Here is a 16,377-nt window from a genome sequence, read left to right as displayed (position 1 = left end):
TGGCAGTTTTTACTAAGATTTTATTGTGAATTATCAACAGAGGGGTGACTGAAATTTAGACTCCCAGCTCTTCCTTTTCTCTGTCTTTTTCTGTCAATTTTTTTTTTCTCTGTTGTGGGGCTTGGACTCTGGGCCTGGGTGCAGTCCCTGAGCTCTTCAGCTCAAGGCTAACACCCTACCCCTTGAGCTACAGCACCACTTTTTTTTTTTTTCTAGTGGTTAATTGGTGATAAGAGTCTCATGGACTTTAGTGCCCAGGCTGGCTTTGAATCGCGACTCTCAGATCTCAGCCTCCTGAGTAGCTAGGATTACAGGCATGAGCCACTGCGTCCAACTATACGTTTTTTTTCTTTTTCTTTTTTTTTTTAAGAATATAAGATATCAATAAAAACAACTATGATAAAATATCTTGAAAGGATATGTCCTAATCTCCATGAAAGAAAGATTATCTCCAAAGTGAGCTTGGTATTTAATAATAAAGACAAAAATCTTTTTAATTGTTTGGTCTTTTGGAATTTGGCCATGGACACAAAATAACAAGCATAATTTTAAGTTTGCTAAAACTCTCTCTTTACTATGTACATTGATCTTTGATCTGAATTAGAGATTTTTTTTAACTCTTGTTAGACAGTGAGCTTATGGGTATTGGGCCTTTGGATGAATTTGTCTTACACAGAGAAATGGAAAAAAATTGTAGACCATTAAATTAAAACTAGAACCTTCATTTTGAAGATTAGATTCTGGCCTATCTTGTTTCCACAGGGCCATAAATACTAATCATACTGTTCATTCATCAGCTAACCTGCACCCAGGTGTTAATTTGCTGCAGTGCGGATTCTTCCCTAGAATGGATGCTGCCTTGGAACAGCAGCATCTTGTAGGACGTTAACTAAGGAGAATGTGGCCTGGTGATAGAGTGCTTGCCTAGCATGCACAAAGCCCTGGGTTCAATCTCTCCATTCCACATACACAGAAAAAGCCAGAAGTGGTGCTGTGGCTCAAGTGTCAGACTGCTAGCCTTGAGCAAGAAGTGTCCAAGGACAGTGCCCAGGCCCTGAGTTCAAGCCCCAGGACTGGCAAAAAAACAAATACAACAACAAAACTAAGGAGAATAGAGTGGTGGGGAACACACCACATCAGGCAATGACCCTGCATTCTTTTAATCAGGATTTTTCATCAGAAACCAAAAGTTTTATGCATATAGTCTGTGTGAAGGACCTCCAGAATATTATGATAAAGAGTATCCTGTATGTATTTTAATTCTTTCTTAATTAAAAACCCCCTACTTCCTTGTACTATTGAACTAGTAGGGCGTACAGGACTGGATCATACTACTAGTTGTCACCAAAGGGGGGAAAATAGTGCTATGACTTCATATTTTAAAAGACAATTTCAGTTTACTGAAGAAAGTGTTCCTGAAATTTCAGTTTGCTAAAGGAAGTAGTGTTCCTGCTCTAAAATCTAGGATAAATGGAGTAAGATTCAGCCACTTTGGAGACAGATCTCTTTAGGAGATGCACCTTCGGCTTTAGAGAGGACTCCTGGTTTCAACTCAGGCCTGCCGAGCAGAGCTGGGTCCTGAGGCTGGTCATTTGCTGTGGATGTGCGTCCTCACGCGGCGTCCCTGCCGAGGAGAGGAGCCTGGAAGGCCTTGTTGGTCTTCACCGTATGAGTTGTACCTGCACGGCTCCTGGAAGACACCCAAGGCCCGGACCCTGCACGCCCCTCCCGTGGCCATGCAGAGTGCCAGGCGTCGGCTCCTGTGTACCACGGTTGAATGAGTGTGTGCCACGGCCCCGGACTCTGTTGACCTGTGCCCTCTCCCGCAGGTGCCTGAGATCATCAGCTCCATCCGACAGGCCGGCAAGATCGCCCGCCAGGAGGAGCTGCGCTGCCCCTCCGAGTTCGACGACACCTTCGCCAAGAAGTTCGAGGTGCTCTTCTGTGGCCGTGTGACAGTGGCCCACAAGAAGGCCCCGCCAGCCCTGATCGACGAGTGCATTGAGAAGTTCAACCACGTGAGCTGCAGCCAGAGGGCGGACTGGGATGCAGCGGCGGCCCCCTCCAGGGAGCTCGGATCCGGGGAGCCCCACAGGCCCATGCGCAAGTCCTTCTCGCAGCCCGGCCTGCGCTCACTGGCCTTCCGGAAGGAGTTCCAGGATGCCAACCGGCGGAGCCGCAGCTTCCTCAGCTCCTTCGAGGAATGCGACATCGAGAACCACCTTATTAGCGGACACAATATTGTGCAGCCAACAGATATGGAGGAAAATCGAACTATGCTCTTCACGGTAAAATATTAGCCAGTCTGTGTCCAAGAGACACATCCACCTTCCCGATTAGTAAATGCTTCTTTGTGAACGGTTCGTGTGTGAATGCAGATTTTTCTTTTTTCTTTTTCTTTTTTTTTTGCCAGTCCTGGGCTTGAGCTCAGGGCCTGAGCCCTGTCCTTGGACTTTCTCAAGGCTAGAGCTCTACCAATTGAGCCTTAGCACCACTTCTGGCTTTTTTCTATGTATGTGGTACCGAGGAATCGAACCCGGGTATTCATGCATGCTAGGCAAGCACTTTAACCACTAGGCCAAACTCCCGGCCCATGAATGCAGATATTTTTATACTAAGTAATTCTTTACTGGGGATGAAATTCTTATGAGGGCCCACGTGCTCCACTGTAGTCTGGAGGGTCTGTGGTACCAGAATGTGCATCCAAACCCAGCACTCCTCTTCCCGGGTGAGGACAGATGGTATCCCAAGTCAGTTAGACAGCACCGATCGGTACTAATGTTCGTGAAGCGAGTCCTTGATCGCCTAACACAGTGTGTATACTCCACTAATGTAGATTATTTTGGGAATAGTTTAAAGTGCCTAGTTTGTAAAAAAAAAAAAAAAAGAAAAGAAAGAAAGAAAAAAGAGCCTTAGAGAGTGTTCTGGAAATTTTAAACAGAAACGTCTGTTTTAGAATATTTGTTTAGAAACTTAATTTCCCAATAAAGAGTTCTGAAGCATATGGCTACCTTTTAAATGTTTGGTCCATCAGAGAAAATGGATTCTTATGCAGGAAAATGGAACCTAGCTATCCTGTCACTATGCACCTTAGTTATTCTAGCACTGGACAACCTTTGGGATGGTTTTCTACAGTTTATGATTACTAGTTATTGGGGCTTACCGTTTTCCTCGTGACATGAAAAAATTGAATAATAAACTGGAATTCAGTTTTCATAAAATGCTACTTTCCACTCCCCCCCCCCCCCAATTTGGTTTGTCTTTTAAGATTGGCCAGTCTGAAGTTTACCTCATCAGTCCTGACACCAAAAAAATAGCATTGGAGAAAAATTTTAAGGAGATATCCTTTTGCTCTCAGGTAAATAGAGACTGGTTATTGTTCAATTGCTATCACATTTTTAATAGAATTCTTTTAATATCTCTTTTACCACAGAAATGCTAAGCATGTAATAAGTTGTATGTTTTTAAGTACTTGTTCTGTGATCTTGCATTTCTTTTTTTCTTTTGTATGTTAAATTGCAATTTTGAAATTAAGAATTTTGTTTGTAAGCAATAATATTGGTTTATATTTAATTTGCTGTAGAAGAGCATTAAGATACCAGAACATGTCAGTGATTACTAATATTAGCAAGAAAATGAGGTTAGCCACAGAATTTTGTTCTTAATTTGCTTTGATTTATGTTAATGTTAATGTGCAACATTTGTTCTTTTAAATTTGATAGCTTTACACTTTGAGAACTATGTAAACTTTTATTCTTTATATCACTTTATTATCTTAAGAGTACAAATATATTTTAAGGCTCTTTTAACAGCTATGGATATGAACAGATATACATATGTACAGTTCTATATATGAATTTTTTGTATGTACATGTGCACACATATGTATGTATATATGTATATATACGTGTGTGTGTGAGAGAGAGAGTTTCTTCTGAACCTGTGGTCTGCCTTTGATTATTCAAGGAGGTCTTTTTGTTTTTGTGTCAGTATTAGGACTCGAACTTAGAGCTTAGGTGCTACTCTTTAGCTTTTTTACTCATGGCTGGTGCTCTACCACTTGAGCCACAGCTCTACTTCCTATTTTTTGTTGATTAATGGGAGATAAGAGACATGGACTTTCCCACCTGGGATGACTTCAAACAGTGATCCTCACATCACTTCCTGAGTGGCTAGGATTACAGATGTGAGCCACCAGTGTTTGGCTAGAGTTATTCATTCTATAATGCCCAAGAAAAGTTATAATTTTTGTGTCAGCTTCTCTTCCTTTAAATAAAATGAGTACTAAAACTTGCATTTTTAATAACCTTAATTCTTATTGTGAAGAAATCAAAGTTACATTTTGTAGGATTATGTTGATCTCCCATAGCTGAGAGATGTTTATGGATTTTTTTTGAAAGTTTTAAAATCCCTGAGAAAATAGTAATTTGCTAGTGCTGTCTAAAATCACGCTGTGGCACTCAGGGCAACTTAAGATTGGAACCTCTGCTGATAACAACTCAACTTCTCTTTCCCTTCTTCGCTTGCCCTCCACAGGGCATCAGACATGTGGACCATTTTGGGTTTATCTGCCGTGAGTCTTCTGGTGGCGGTGGCTTTCATTTCGTCTGTTACGTGTTCCAGTGCGCAAATGAAGCTCTGGTGAGCGAGCAGGAGCAGGAGCGCTGCCTACCTGCAACCTTGTTTGGGAGGAATTTCAGCTTCACTAGTAAAACTTCATAGCCTCAGGGACATATCATTATTTGATTTTAATTATTTGCTCACAACTAACTCAGTACTCATATGAAACTTATTTGAAGTTGCATTTTCAGTGCTTATTATTTATGATAAATATGTTCATTTCACCCACTATCCCCTAAAAAAATGCCATTTTGGTCTTTGAGAAACATTTGCTGTTTACTCAGCATTTAATTTGCTTTTATTTTGCAATTGAGCTGCTTTAATAATGGTGAGTACATAGAGAGTATTTCTCAGACAGTAGTCCTAGCAAGTATTACCACTTTGATCTATGAGCCTGAAAAATCTTCTATGGATTCATCCTAGCTAACTCGGAGCTAACTTTTTGTTGGCTATCATTTCTTGATTAGGTTGACGAAATCATGATGACGCTGAAGCAGGCTTTCACGGTGGCCGCGGTGCAGCAGACAGCAAAGGCACCAGCCCAGCTGTGTGAGGGCTGCCCCCTGCAAGCCCTGCACAAGCTCTGTGAGCGGATCGAGGGTGAGTAGGGGCACTTGCAGCCAGAAGAGTGGGAATCAAAGGCCCCTGAAAACCTTCGGTGTCTGCCTGACAGATTAACTTTCCCCCTGCACCAGAAGATGTCTTCTAGAAGTCAGTATTTTTGTGCATACTGCCAGTATGAACCCACATCCCCTTCTGCCATCTTTCTGCCCTGTGAGGATGGTGGAGGAGTCAGCAGAATGGAGTTCACTGGACATTTACATAATAGTTATGGAGGTGTTAGTGGTGGTTATATTGGCCTTGCATGGAGATCTAGTAAGGTAAAGCCTAAGGAATTTCTCCTAGGTTTCTCCCTTAGGTCACCTATAACCTCTGCTAGGACAGTTTTAATGGTCGGGGAACAGAAAACAGCTGCAGTTGAGGAGGGAAATGAGAAAGAATAAAAGAAGGGGTGACTGTGTGGATCACTACCTCTGGAAACTTGTCTTAGCTTAGAGAAACCATTATACAGTGCTAGGATTTACAACCAGTGGTCATTGAGTAAGATGTGCCAGGTATGGGGCTTTCTTTTATTTATTTTTTTAATTCTAATTTTATTTTTGCCAGTCGGAGGCCTTGAACTCAGGGCCTGAGCACTGTCCTCGGGCTTTCTCAGGACGAGGGCTCTACTATGTGAGCCACAGCACTACTTTCGGCTTTTTTCTATGTACATGGTACTGAGGAATCGAACCCTGGTCTTCGTGCATGCTAGGCAAGGACTCTACCACTAGGCCAAACTCCTGGCCCCAGGGCTTTCTTTTATTATCTGGTTAATCTTTACCACATTTCCTGGAGGGAAGGATCACCAGTTTTACACGTTTAATAGATAAATGAATTGAAGATTAGGGATAGCTAGGAATAAACTAGTGTTCATGGAGCCCAGACCTGGCTCCAGGTGATAGGACCCTGGCTGTTACCTGTAACCAAAGCAATCTTTCTAAAATCAAGCCTCACTGGGAAAGTCATAGCATCCTGACTGACTGTGTATTTTTAGATTCAAAGAGCACTTTAAGCAAATTCTGAACCAGCAGAACAGACTTGTCAGCGTGGAGTGGGAGAGGGTCCTTCTAGACAAAGTGAGGGGACTGCCTCCATCTAGCTAAAGGAGACAATATCTGACTCTAGGTTGCCAGGGAGGGGCTGAAGTATAGGAGACAGAATGATCTTGGTGTATATCTCAGAGAACTTAAAAGGTGAAGGGTTTCATATCTCTCTTGACTTTACATTTTGTCCCATTTGTGGTAGAATTTCTAAAACCTTTTCATTTGCTTTTGCCAATGTCACATGATTTAAGCCACTGGGTTGCCGTAGAAGTAAAATAAACATTTGATCATTTCTCATGTTTTTAAAACATGGAGAAAGTGGTATAGTGCTAGTTGTGAGTGGATAAAAAAAGGCTGAGTGAGAAGTCAAGGCTGTGAGTTCAAGCCCCAGTACTAGTGCAAAAAATAAATTTTAGGAGCAATATTATAACATCAGATTTGCCATTGTAACTTTGTGTAGTTCAGTGGTATTAAGTCCATTTACATTGTTATATAACCGTCACCTCCAGCCATCACCAAGATTGTTTTCATCTTCCCCAATTATAACTAATTTAATGCTCTGCTCTTTTACTTCCTCTAGCCCTAGCAACCTCCAGTCTATTTTCTGTTTCTATGAATTAGATTATCCTAGATATTTTATATAAGAGGAATTCTATGGAATATTTCTTGCTTTCTGCTTAATTTCACTTTGCATAATGCCTTCTAGGTTTTTGAATGTGGGGCAAATGATATTCCTTTATATATATATGTATATATATATGTATACACACATTTATCAATGGACATTTTTGGGTTTCCACCTTGGGCTATTATGAATAATGTTGCTACAAGTGTTGTACAAACATCTGTTGAAGTTTCTCCTTCCATTGGGCATATACCCATAAGTAAAATTCCTGAATTACATGATAATTCTGTGTCTCAATGTTTAGAAACTGCCATGCTAGTCTGTCATTATATAAATTCTATATTCCCATTGGTAGTTCCAGTTTCTTCACATCCTTACCAAAACTTGTAATTTTCTATTTCTTGGATGATAGTCATCTAGTTTATCCCATTTCTGAGATAAATTAACAACTGACATATTAAGGTCTGAGAAGGCTTATTTGTGCCAGTCTAGTACTCTCTAAAGTACTCATGATTAATATTTTCAGCTGTTTTTCACATTGCTTCTGTTTGCTGACATTAAATTATAAAATATGCCTGGGAACTAAAGAAGTTGAGCTTTAACTAGAAATTCCAGCTGAGAGGACCACTAACTCTTTCCTTAGTGGTTGTCAAGATAAGGTAAATGATGACAGAAATGTCCCTTAAGATCTTATTAAGAAGCCAGCATGGCTTTGGCTGTGGGAGATAAAGCAGATCTTGATCTACAGAACTGGAATGCTTCCAGAATCCCATTTGGTAAATCTTTCTTTGGTCTAGCTGAGCTTTCAAAAAGTTACAGCTGTAAAAGCTTAATCAGGGTAGGGATTTTGCTGGTGTAGTTTTGGAAACAATCCCTGAATCCATCTTTTACATGTTAGAGTCCAGCCAAGGAAGAAAGCTCTACTAACATAAAAACCAGCAATTAAATAGTGTCATTAGAAGTTAGGGGAGAATATGTTTTCTTATATAATGGGAAGCATTTCTCAGAATACCAATGTCACATTATAAGAGGTAGCCCGAGTAGATGAAGATATAATTATTTTACATGCAGATTTGGAGACTAGAAGTATAGAATAAAGTAAGTGATTTATTAAAACTTGTATAACAGTATTTCTAACAGTGGATTGAGGTCTGACTAATGACTCTGGAACTAGTTCACTGGAAAGAACCAATGAAATAGCCTCATGATGAAACATTTACAGAATGTTTTCTTCATCACTTGATGTGGCTTATGTCCCATAATGTATAAATAAACTAAACACACATTGCCCATGTTTATGCTAGACTCACCACTGTAATAGGCTCACACAGCCTGCAAGAGATCCAACACTCTGTTGAGAGACTCTATACAGCTGTGCTTAGATAGTATTGTGTTTATATAGTATCGTGCTTACTCTCTAAAGGAACATTTGGGGAATTAGTAAATTAATTACGCTTTTTTTTTTAACAGTACTAGGATGGAACTTGGCCTCATATTTGCTAGGCAAGCTCTTTACCAGTTAAGCTATGTCCTGAGTCCACATTAATTATACTTTTCCTTTATTTAAAAAAAGAAGTTGAACAGAGGTTTTCTTTTGTTCTCAGCAAATTTTCCCCCAGCCAGAGTCATTCATCAGAGCTCGCTCTAATGAGGTCTTTTCAGCCTAGTGTTGTGGGGCATTCTTACCAATGATGAGAGCCCCCTGGAGTCTGGTTCTCCACTTCTACTTGGGCCCCATTTTTTGGTGTGTGTGCCCTATTCTCTTTCTTCACACCTCATTTGGCATCACATGGGACCACCAAGGAGATGTCTCCTTTATGAATGGCTGCAGGAGGCAAAAAGCCATGGAGTAGGCCCTGGACCTGAGTGTGACCAGCTGGTTTGAATAGGGCAGGAAGGATCCAATGAATTGAGTTACCCTGAATCAGGCAAGGGCCAATTGGAAGATCCCTTCCTACCTGCAGAGATGAAAAGACGGCCCTGTGTGATTCAGCCTTTGTTCTCATGTATATGTAGTTAATCTAATCTTAGATTTCCCCTTTCTGAATGTTTCACCAAACAACACAGTGTTTGCGAACACTGATGCTAATGCTGTATCAGAAACATCCCCTAGATTTGGAGAAACATTTTTAGTTGAAGAATAGAGTGCCTATTTTATTTATAAATTTGATCACTTTTGCTTCAGCATTAAACTAGTTGCTGAAATACAGCTTGCTTCTGCTTCCTTGGCTTTCTGTAACCTGCAGCTGGCTGGAACTAGGGTAAATTACATGCTGAAAAACTCATCTGTCCTTTTCACATCACCCTACTTCTGTTTGTACTGAAGCCATCAGTGGGTCAGGAGACTTGGTTCTGTTACTCAAGGGAGACTGTGGAGGTCATAAGTGCTTAGTTTCTGGGAAGACGCAGTTTACATTCTAACTGTCCTTTGTGTGGTGGTTACATGGCATTATACTGCTTGAACCACATTTCCAATATTTTAAAATGAAGGTCTCACTTTTTGTCTGGGAATGCTCTTGACAATTTACCAGTTAGGCTTCCTTGTTGCTAAGGATGATGGTGTGTACCACCCTACCCTACTTTCATAGAGAAAGTAGCCTATGAACTTGGCTGGCCCCGAACCTCAACTTCAGAACCATTTCAGCCATTCAAGTAGCTCAGATTTTAGGCACAAGTCAATAGCACCCAGCTGTTTGGGTTTTTTTTTTTTTTTGGGTTAGCCCCACCACCACCTTTTTGGTAGTGCAGAGCTTCCTGCATACCAAGTAAGTACTCAACCACTTGACTCTTGAGATAGGGTCTCGCTAACTTTGTCCAAGCTGATTTTGAACTCACAATCCCACCTCTACTTGCTGAATAGACTGCAGGTGTGTACCAGCTGCCATACCCAGGTGAAATATCCTAGGAGAGAGTCCAGGTAAAAGGTGGCACTGTCATCATTGATTTGAAATTATCTAGCTTGCTTAAAATGATGGGGTAAGAACGTGAGGGAGTGAGTGTGGAGGGTGTGACCTCATGCCTTGAATAGTTGTTTCATGTCTTCCCTTTTTTTTCTCTTCCTTAATAGGAATGAATTCTTCTAAAACCAAATTAGAACTTCAAAAGCACCTGACAACACTGACAAATCAGGAGCAGGCAACAATCTTCGAGGAGGTTCAGGTATAGTACCCAAAGTTAAACTTCCAAGGAGAAAGCAAAGGCAAGCAGCCTATCTATGAAAGGTCCTGTGTTGTCACAGCCCTGAAGAGGGAGCTGGGTGAGGGATTCACCATCACGTCTGGGCTTTTATGGTCAAAGTAAGAAAAACAAACACTTCTCTCTCTTTAAAAATTTATATAATGATTTTAAAAAATGTTTAAGTAGTTGTACGAAAGGAGTTCCAATACCACATCAAGGACACCTCTCAAGTGATGTGTTAGACTAAGAAATTAGAAAGTGGGAAGAGTTTCAGCCTGGGAGGCAGACCTGGACTGGTCCACACATACTCTTCTGCCTTTGGGTCCTCTGCCCACTCTTTCCCTCCCAGGATTTCAGCCCAAAGTGTGGGAAAATAAGGAGACAATCTTTGGATATGAATCTGAAAGTTCCATGCCCTAAAGCCATGTAGTATATAAAATCTATTAAAAGAAAAACACAAAATAAAGCAAAATCCAGGCTCACTGGCTTTCCATGTTATCTGCTCATCCTTGCATAAGCTGCTGTGGATCTGAGGGATTCATGCTATGCTGCTGTGTTTGCCTGCTCATCATGAATCCTGAAAAGCTCACCCCAGTTTCGTGTTTGCCTTCACAGATGGATATTTTCTGTGGCTTTCTAGCACTTTTTAGGACTAGATCAGCTACCCTGAAGCTAAGGAATAAATGTAGTTTTGGGGAGGTTGGGGGATTAGGGGCTTATGACAGTAGGTTCTATAAATATAGGAGTGATTAAACAAAGTCAACAACAAGACTAGAAGGCCTACAATCTGTTTTCTGTTTACATAAAAATCTAAAGCATTATCTTTCTTTTCAGTCCCTAGTTAAGTTTTTCTCTTGTCATTCTGCAGTAGTGTTGCCATGTATTTATAAAGGACCCATGGGAAATGATTTTTCTATTAACAATTTAACAAATAGCTTTGGCAGCTATTTTCAGAGTTTTCTATCACCTTTATGTTTTCTGAACAAACTGGAGAAAATACAGTGTGATTTGTACTTGGATTTGAGAAATGGACAATTGATTATTAATGCATTTAGAATTGAAGCCCAGGCTGCCAGGACTGATCCACTTACTAGTATGGAGCTCTCAAAATCTTATGGGAGCATCTTCCTGCAAGCATGCAGGATATGCCTCTCTTCCCTCGTGCGAGGTTTCATTTTCACACGGAGTGCCACAGAGTATGTTCTGAAACACTGATGACACCATATGGATGGTACTCAGAGCTTCCTCTTGCATCAGTGAGGTGTAACTGAGCTCAGGAGCCTGAGCTTTCTATTCTTCATACATGTTTTTAGGACAACCCAACACCTGACGGTAAAGAGACTTTAGAAATCAAACTGATGACCAAGGTTCAATTTTAGAAAAAGAAAAACAATCTTTAGGTAATATCTCAGGACCCATTGCATTGTAGAAGTATTTATTTATTTTTAAAGGTTGGTCTGAACGAAGAAAGAATCTTGTTCAGTGTCTTTGAAAACCCAGCTCCTTTTACTGTCGTTATTGCAATTGTCTCTCTTGAGTGCCACATTTGATATCAATCTTTTCTTTTCATAGCCTGTTGAAGTTTCTTTCTTAGGAACCATTCTAGTTTTTTTTTCTAAAACATTTTCCGGACCAAGTCATTGGTTTCTTAGATAGTACCTATTCTGCTAATGTGTTTGAAAGGTAAATAGTTCAGAAAGCTTATGAACAAAACTCTAGCTTAATTTTTTATGTGTTCTCTTTTTCCTTGCCCATCCTTTCCTGGAGGGTAATTTATTTCTCAAAAACTCTCCAAAAGACAAATTTTCATAAGGCATTTATGAAATTCTCATTATGTAATTGCCAATGAACCTAATAGCATATGATTATGTAGTTAAAGAAAACTTACATACTTTATTCAGTGTTTTTGTAAGTAAATGGTTAATGAAAAATAATACAGAATCAAAGAAAAACTTGGTTGAGTCTGGGATATGGCTTAGGTGGCAGAGTGCTTGAAGTTCTGAGTTTACTCCCGGAACTGATAAACTAGAGACTGCGAAAGAGAGGAAAGGAGAGAGGGAAGTGAACTATAAAAATGATGTTAGAGATGATAGCTGCTGACCTTGAGCACTCTGTACTGGGCATGAGGGTATGTAGGCCCCTTTCTTCCTAAGAGGACTTGTGATATTGCAAGGCTGTTTCTTATTTGTGAGCTGTTGGAAATGTATTGTTTTCAGTGTATCTAATTGGCACATTTGAAGATAGCATCACAGGGGTCTACTTCACTGCCACATTCCCCTTTTAAGTACCTAATGGAAACTTGCTCTGGAAAATAAAAACAAATCCACTCATGGCATTTGATATAGGCAATTTGTAACATCAGGATTTGTGGTGTGAAGAGCAGGTTGAGTGTCCACTTCAGCCTCTAAAATACTAAATACTTGAATCTGAAACTTCAGACTTCTTGGTGAAAACAGATCCCCCTAAACATTTTTTGTCTTTTCTTTGAGTAACAACAACTTGCTTTTTGAAATGATCTTTTCCTTTAAGGGAGGGCATGCTAGAGGTCTGGATTAAAGTTAACCTTTCTTTTTAATGCTTGTGACATCAAGGATAACACTATCATTAGCTGAGGAAAAGTTGCCTGGAATGGTTCTGCATATATATATATATATATATATATATATATATATATATAGTTGATCTTCATATCACATCTTGAGTCTGTGTTAAAGGGCGGGCCAGAAGTTTGGAGCTAGGACAAGACAGAGCAATGGATAACTGTCAGTATAATTAGGAGCTGTATTACCAAATCTTGTAGACTAAACATTTTTGTCTTCTCTGCAGAGTAGTTCATTTTGGCTTTTTCATATTCAGAAAAAATAAAATAATACGTTAAATTAGATGATCTTTTATTTATTTTTTTCCAGTCCTGGGGCTTGACTCAGAGCCTGGGCACTGTCCTTGAGCTTTCTCAAAGCTCACACTCTCCCACTTAAGCCACAGCACCACTTGTTTTTTTTTTTTTTTTTATGTATATGTGGTACCAAGGAATGGAACCCAGAGCTTCATGCAAGCTAGCCAAACACTCTACCACTAGGCCACACTCCTGGCCTGGATGGTCTTTTGAAACCAGACCGTGATCTGTATTTCAAATGCTATAATTTTAGGAGCTAGAGGAGACCATGAAGTTTATTTTGTTCACAATCCTTACTTTAGTTAGACAGAAAAGCTAAGACTAAAGGACTTGGACTTGTTTAGCAATGGTAACTCTTATTCTGCTTTCTAGTATATTGTGCTTTGTCAGTATCTTGTTTACAAATTAAAAGACCCAGAAAGAGAGGAAGAAGAAAGTGAGCAAGTTATGAAATTCTGCATCAAACTGCCTGCCTCATCATGGGGATTCTATAAAGGCTTCATGATGAATGTACTTGGCATGTACTTGACATGTAACCCCTGAGTCCAGTTGCTATGTTCCTTTCTAGTTCCTAATTGTTTATAAATGTGTAGTCATTACGGCTCTTGACCTCTAGGTGTTTACATAGATTTTTTTTTTCTGTTTTAAAAACTGTTTATTTGTTAAATATTTTGGCCATGCCTCTATTTGTTGTTAAAATTTTTTTTAGCTAAAAGAGCTTCAGAGATGAGATCTAAATCGGGCTCTGCGGCTCCACTATTCCATTTTAAAAATTTGCCTTCACTATTAAGATTGCTGGTGCCCCCTGGTGAAATGATTCAGTAAAAGCATGGTCAGTGAGTAGAGGTCAACACTTCTAGAGAAGTGTTTACTTGCTGATAATTAAAAGTATTTGTAATATATCCCATTTCTTATTTTAAAGAAATTGAGACCAAGAAATGAGCAGCGAGAGAATGAATTAATTATTTCTTTTCTGAGATGTTTATATGAAGAGAAACAAAAAGAACACAGCCACATTGGAGAGATGAAACAGGTACGCACTTTTGTTATTATTATTGTACTATTTATTGGGAAGCAGTGTATACAAAGCCTCTTTCTCCTTCATTTTTTTCATTTGTTGTACATGTAGGAAACATTTAGGAGTCTTAGTTATGCTTAGAGAAGATGAGAAAAGTTTCTGCCTGCATCATCAAGGCTCTTCTTTTTGGGGGATGATTGCTCTGCACCAGTCATATAGCTAGCACTGCACCCTCCAGGGTGCATAAAATATCATAGGCAATTAGTGTTTGTTGAATGAGTCATTGTTGCCTCAAGCATGCATTCTTTGTGAGCCTGCCTGTCATTACTCATCCCTTACTGCCTCTTGAGCAAGCTTTATGCATCCAGAGTACTTGTGCCCAGTTCTGGCTGAACACAAAGGTAAATTATAGTCTCTTTTTTTTTTTTTTTTTTTTGCCAGTCCTGGGCTTGAGCTCAGGGCCTGAGCACTGTCCTTGGACTTTCTCAAGGCTAGAGCTCTACCACTTGAGCCTCAGCACCACTTCTGGCTTTTTTCTATGTATGTGGTACCGAGGAATCGAACCCGGGTCTTCATGCATGCTAGGCAAGCACTTTAACCACTAGGTCAAACTCCCGCCCTAATCTCTCTTCTTAAAGGAACTTTTATACCAGTAGGCATTCTTTTCATGTATGTCCTAATTCTCACAGGAATGAAATCATGGATAATTGGACAATTATGTAGCACTTGTCAGAATGTAGCCCATATCAGAACACTTTCTTTCCCTCTTACACCTTGAAAACATGTGTAGCATTCATTAGTGAATTAGCATTTCCCTATTCAGCACTGCTGAATGAAATTGAAAGACGCCTAATAGCAGTAGTAATTAGAGAAGGCACGATAAGAGGACATCCTCTGTCCATCAGGAAGGCAGAGTGTAAGAATTCAGGCAGTACTTTGTAAAGGTGAACTCTTGTGTGCTGAGCTCAGGACTATAAATTGGTGCCATTTAAAGAAAGAAGCTTGAAAATACCTGGATCACTGAAGATGCGTAGTCCCAGTGCCTCTCAAGGAAAACATGATTATTTCCCCTGCAACATTTTTTGCATGTGTTCTTAGAGAGCTTTGCCTAAGAGAAGTCACTGCATCTTCCTTTGTAAGCATAGAATAAACATTGAACTATGGGAGGAAGCACAGATCAGTTATACAGTGAGATGCTGCACATGAGAATATCAAAGGACATTTGTCAGCATGGGTAAGTTTCAAAAAGAATATTGAATAAAGGAGAATTATGGGAGAATTTGTGCAGTATAATTCCTTTTAAAGTTTCAAATACACATAAGCCAATATAAAAGTAGAAATTTTTATTTCACTTTTCCTGTCACAGATGGCAGCAGAGAACATTGGAAGTGAATTACCACATAGTGCCACTCGATTTAGGTTAGATATGCTGAAAAACAAAGCAAAGCGATCTTTAACAGAATCTTTAGAAAGTATTTTATCCCGGGTAAGTAGCTTAATTTCTTTTCTCTTGAGATGAAACTTTTTTAAAATTTATTTTTATTTTTTATTGTTGGGGTAATATATAGAGGGGTTACAGTTACATTGGCCAGGTAGTAGGTTCATTACACATTGATACCCCTTCTTAAGTTTTTGTCCCCATTTCCTTCACCCCACCCCCTCCCAATTATCTTATTTCCCCCCTTCCCTTTCCTATTTCAAATAAACAAATAAATGTATATACAATATACCAGGTAACAAAGAAACATAGAAATAATATGAGATTAACCAAAGGAAGTAGCTTAATTTCTTGTACTTTAAATCACTTTTTAAGAGAGTCTAAGGTTCATAAAGTATAAACATAAATCCTAAAGAAAATCTATAATTTCTTTTTTTCCCCGGTCCTGGGCCTTGAACTCAGAGCCTGAGCACTGTCCTTGGGCTTTCTCAAGGCTAGGGCTCTACCATTTGAGCCACTTCTTTTTTTTTTTTTTTTTTTTTTGGATCTATGTATGTGGTACCGAGGAATCAGACCTGGGTCTTTGTGCATGCTAGCACTGTACCACTAGGCCAAACTCCCGACCTCTACAAATCCTTTTTTATACTTAGGCTATCTTAGAACAATGATATTTATATTTTATTTACTTCCTTTGCTGTTTATGTAGATAGGATCTCCCTTTGTAGCAGAGGCTGGCCTTGATTTCTGATCCTCCTGCTTCTATCTCTGGAGTGCTGCTCCACTCCTGTGTTCTGCCTCTTTGGATTTGTTTTGTTTTGAATTCTGAAAGAGTGTTACTCATACAGAGCATAAATCACATAGGCCAAGGTAAGGACTTCGTTCTCCCTGGTGTCAAGACAGTTTTTTTAAAAAGCCAGTAAATACTGAAGGACCACCTGCCCTTCTCCTGCTGCCCCAACT

General features: G+C 39.7%; 1 protein-coding gene across 7 annotated transcripts in view; it reads left to right on the top strand.

The window, feature by feature from the left end:
- Tbc1d1 (TBC1 domain family member 1) overlaps positions 1-16,377 on the top strand; it is a 167,065-nt gene that overhangs the window by 79,618 nt on the left and 71,070 nt on the right. For all 7 annotated transcript variants that reach the window (XM_090343720.1, XM_090343719.1, XM_090343718.1 and 4 more), the window contains 7 exons: positions 1,830-2,288; positions 3,269-3,358; positions 4,537-4,641; positions 5,088-5,220; positions 9,956-10,047; positions 13,884-13,994; positions 15,346-15,465. In XM_090343720.1, coding sequence (XP_090199846.1) covers positions 1,830-2,288; positions 3,269-3,358; positions 4,537-4,641; positions 5,088-5,220; positions 9,956-10,047; positions 13,884-13,994; positions 15,346-15,465 — 1,110 coding nt within the window. The remainder of the gene's footprint in view (positions 1-1,829; positions 2,289-3,268; positions 3,359-4,536; positions 4,642-5,087; positions 5,221-9,955; positions 10,048-13,883; positions 13,995-15,345; positions 15,466-16,377) is intronic.

This window comes from Megascapheus bottae, chromosome 13, assembly GCF_031878675.1.
Source record: "Megascapheus bottae isolate mThoBot1 chromosome 13, mThoBot2.hap1, whole genome shotgun sequence".
Classification (NCBI taxonomy): domain Eukaryota; kingdom Metazoa; phylum Chordata; class Mammalia; order Rodentia; family Geomyidae; genus Megascapheus; species Megascapheus bottae.
This window is presented reverse-complemented; position numbering and strand designations above follow the sequence as displayed.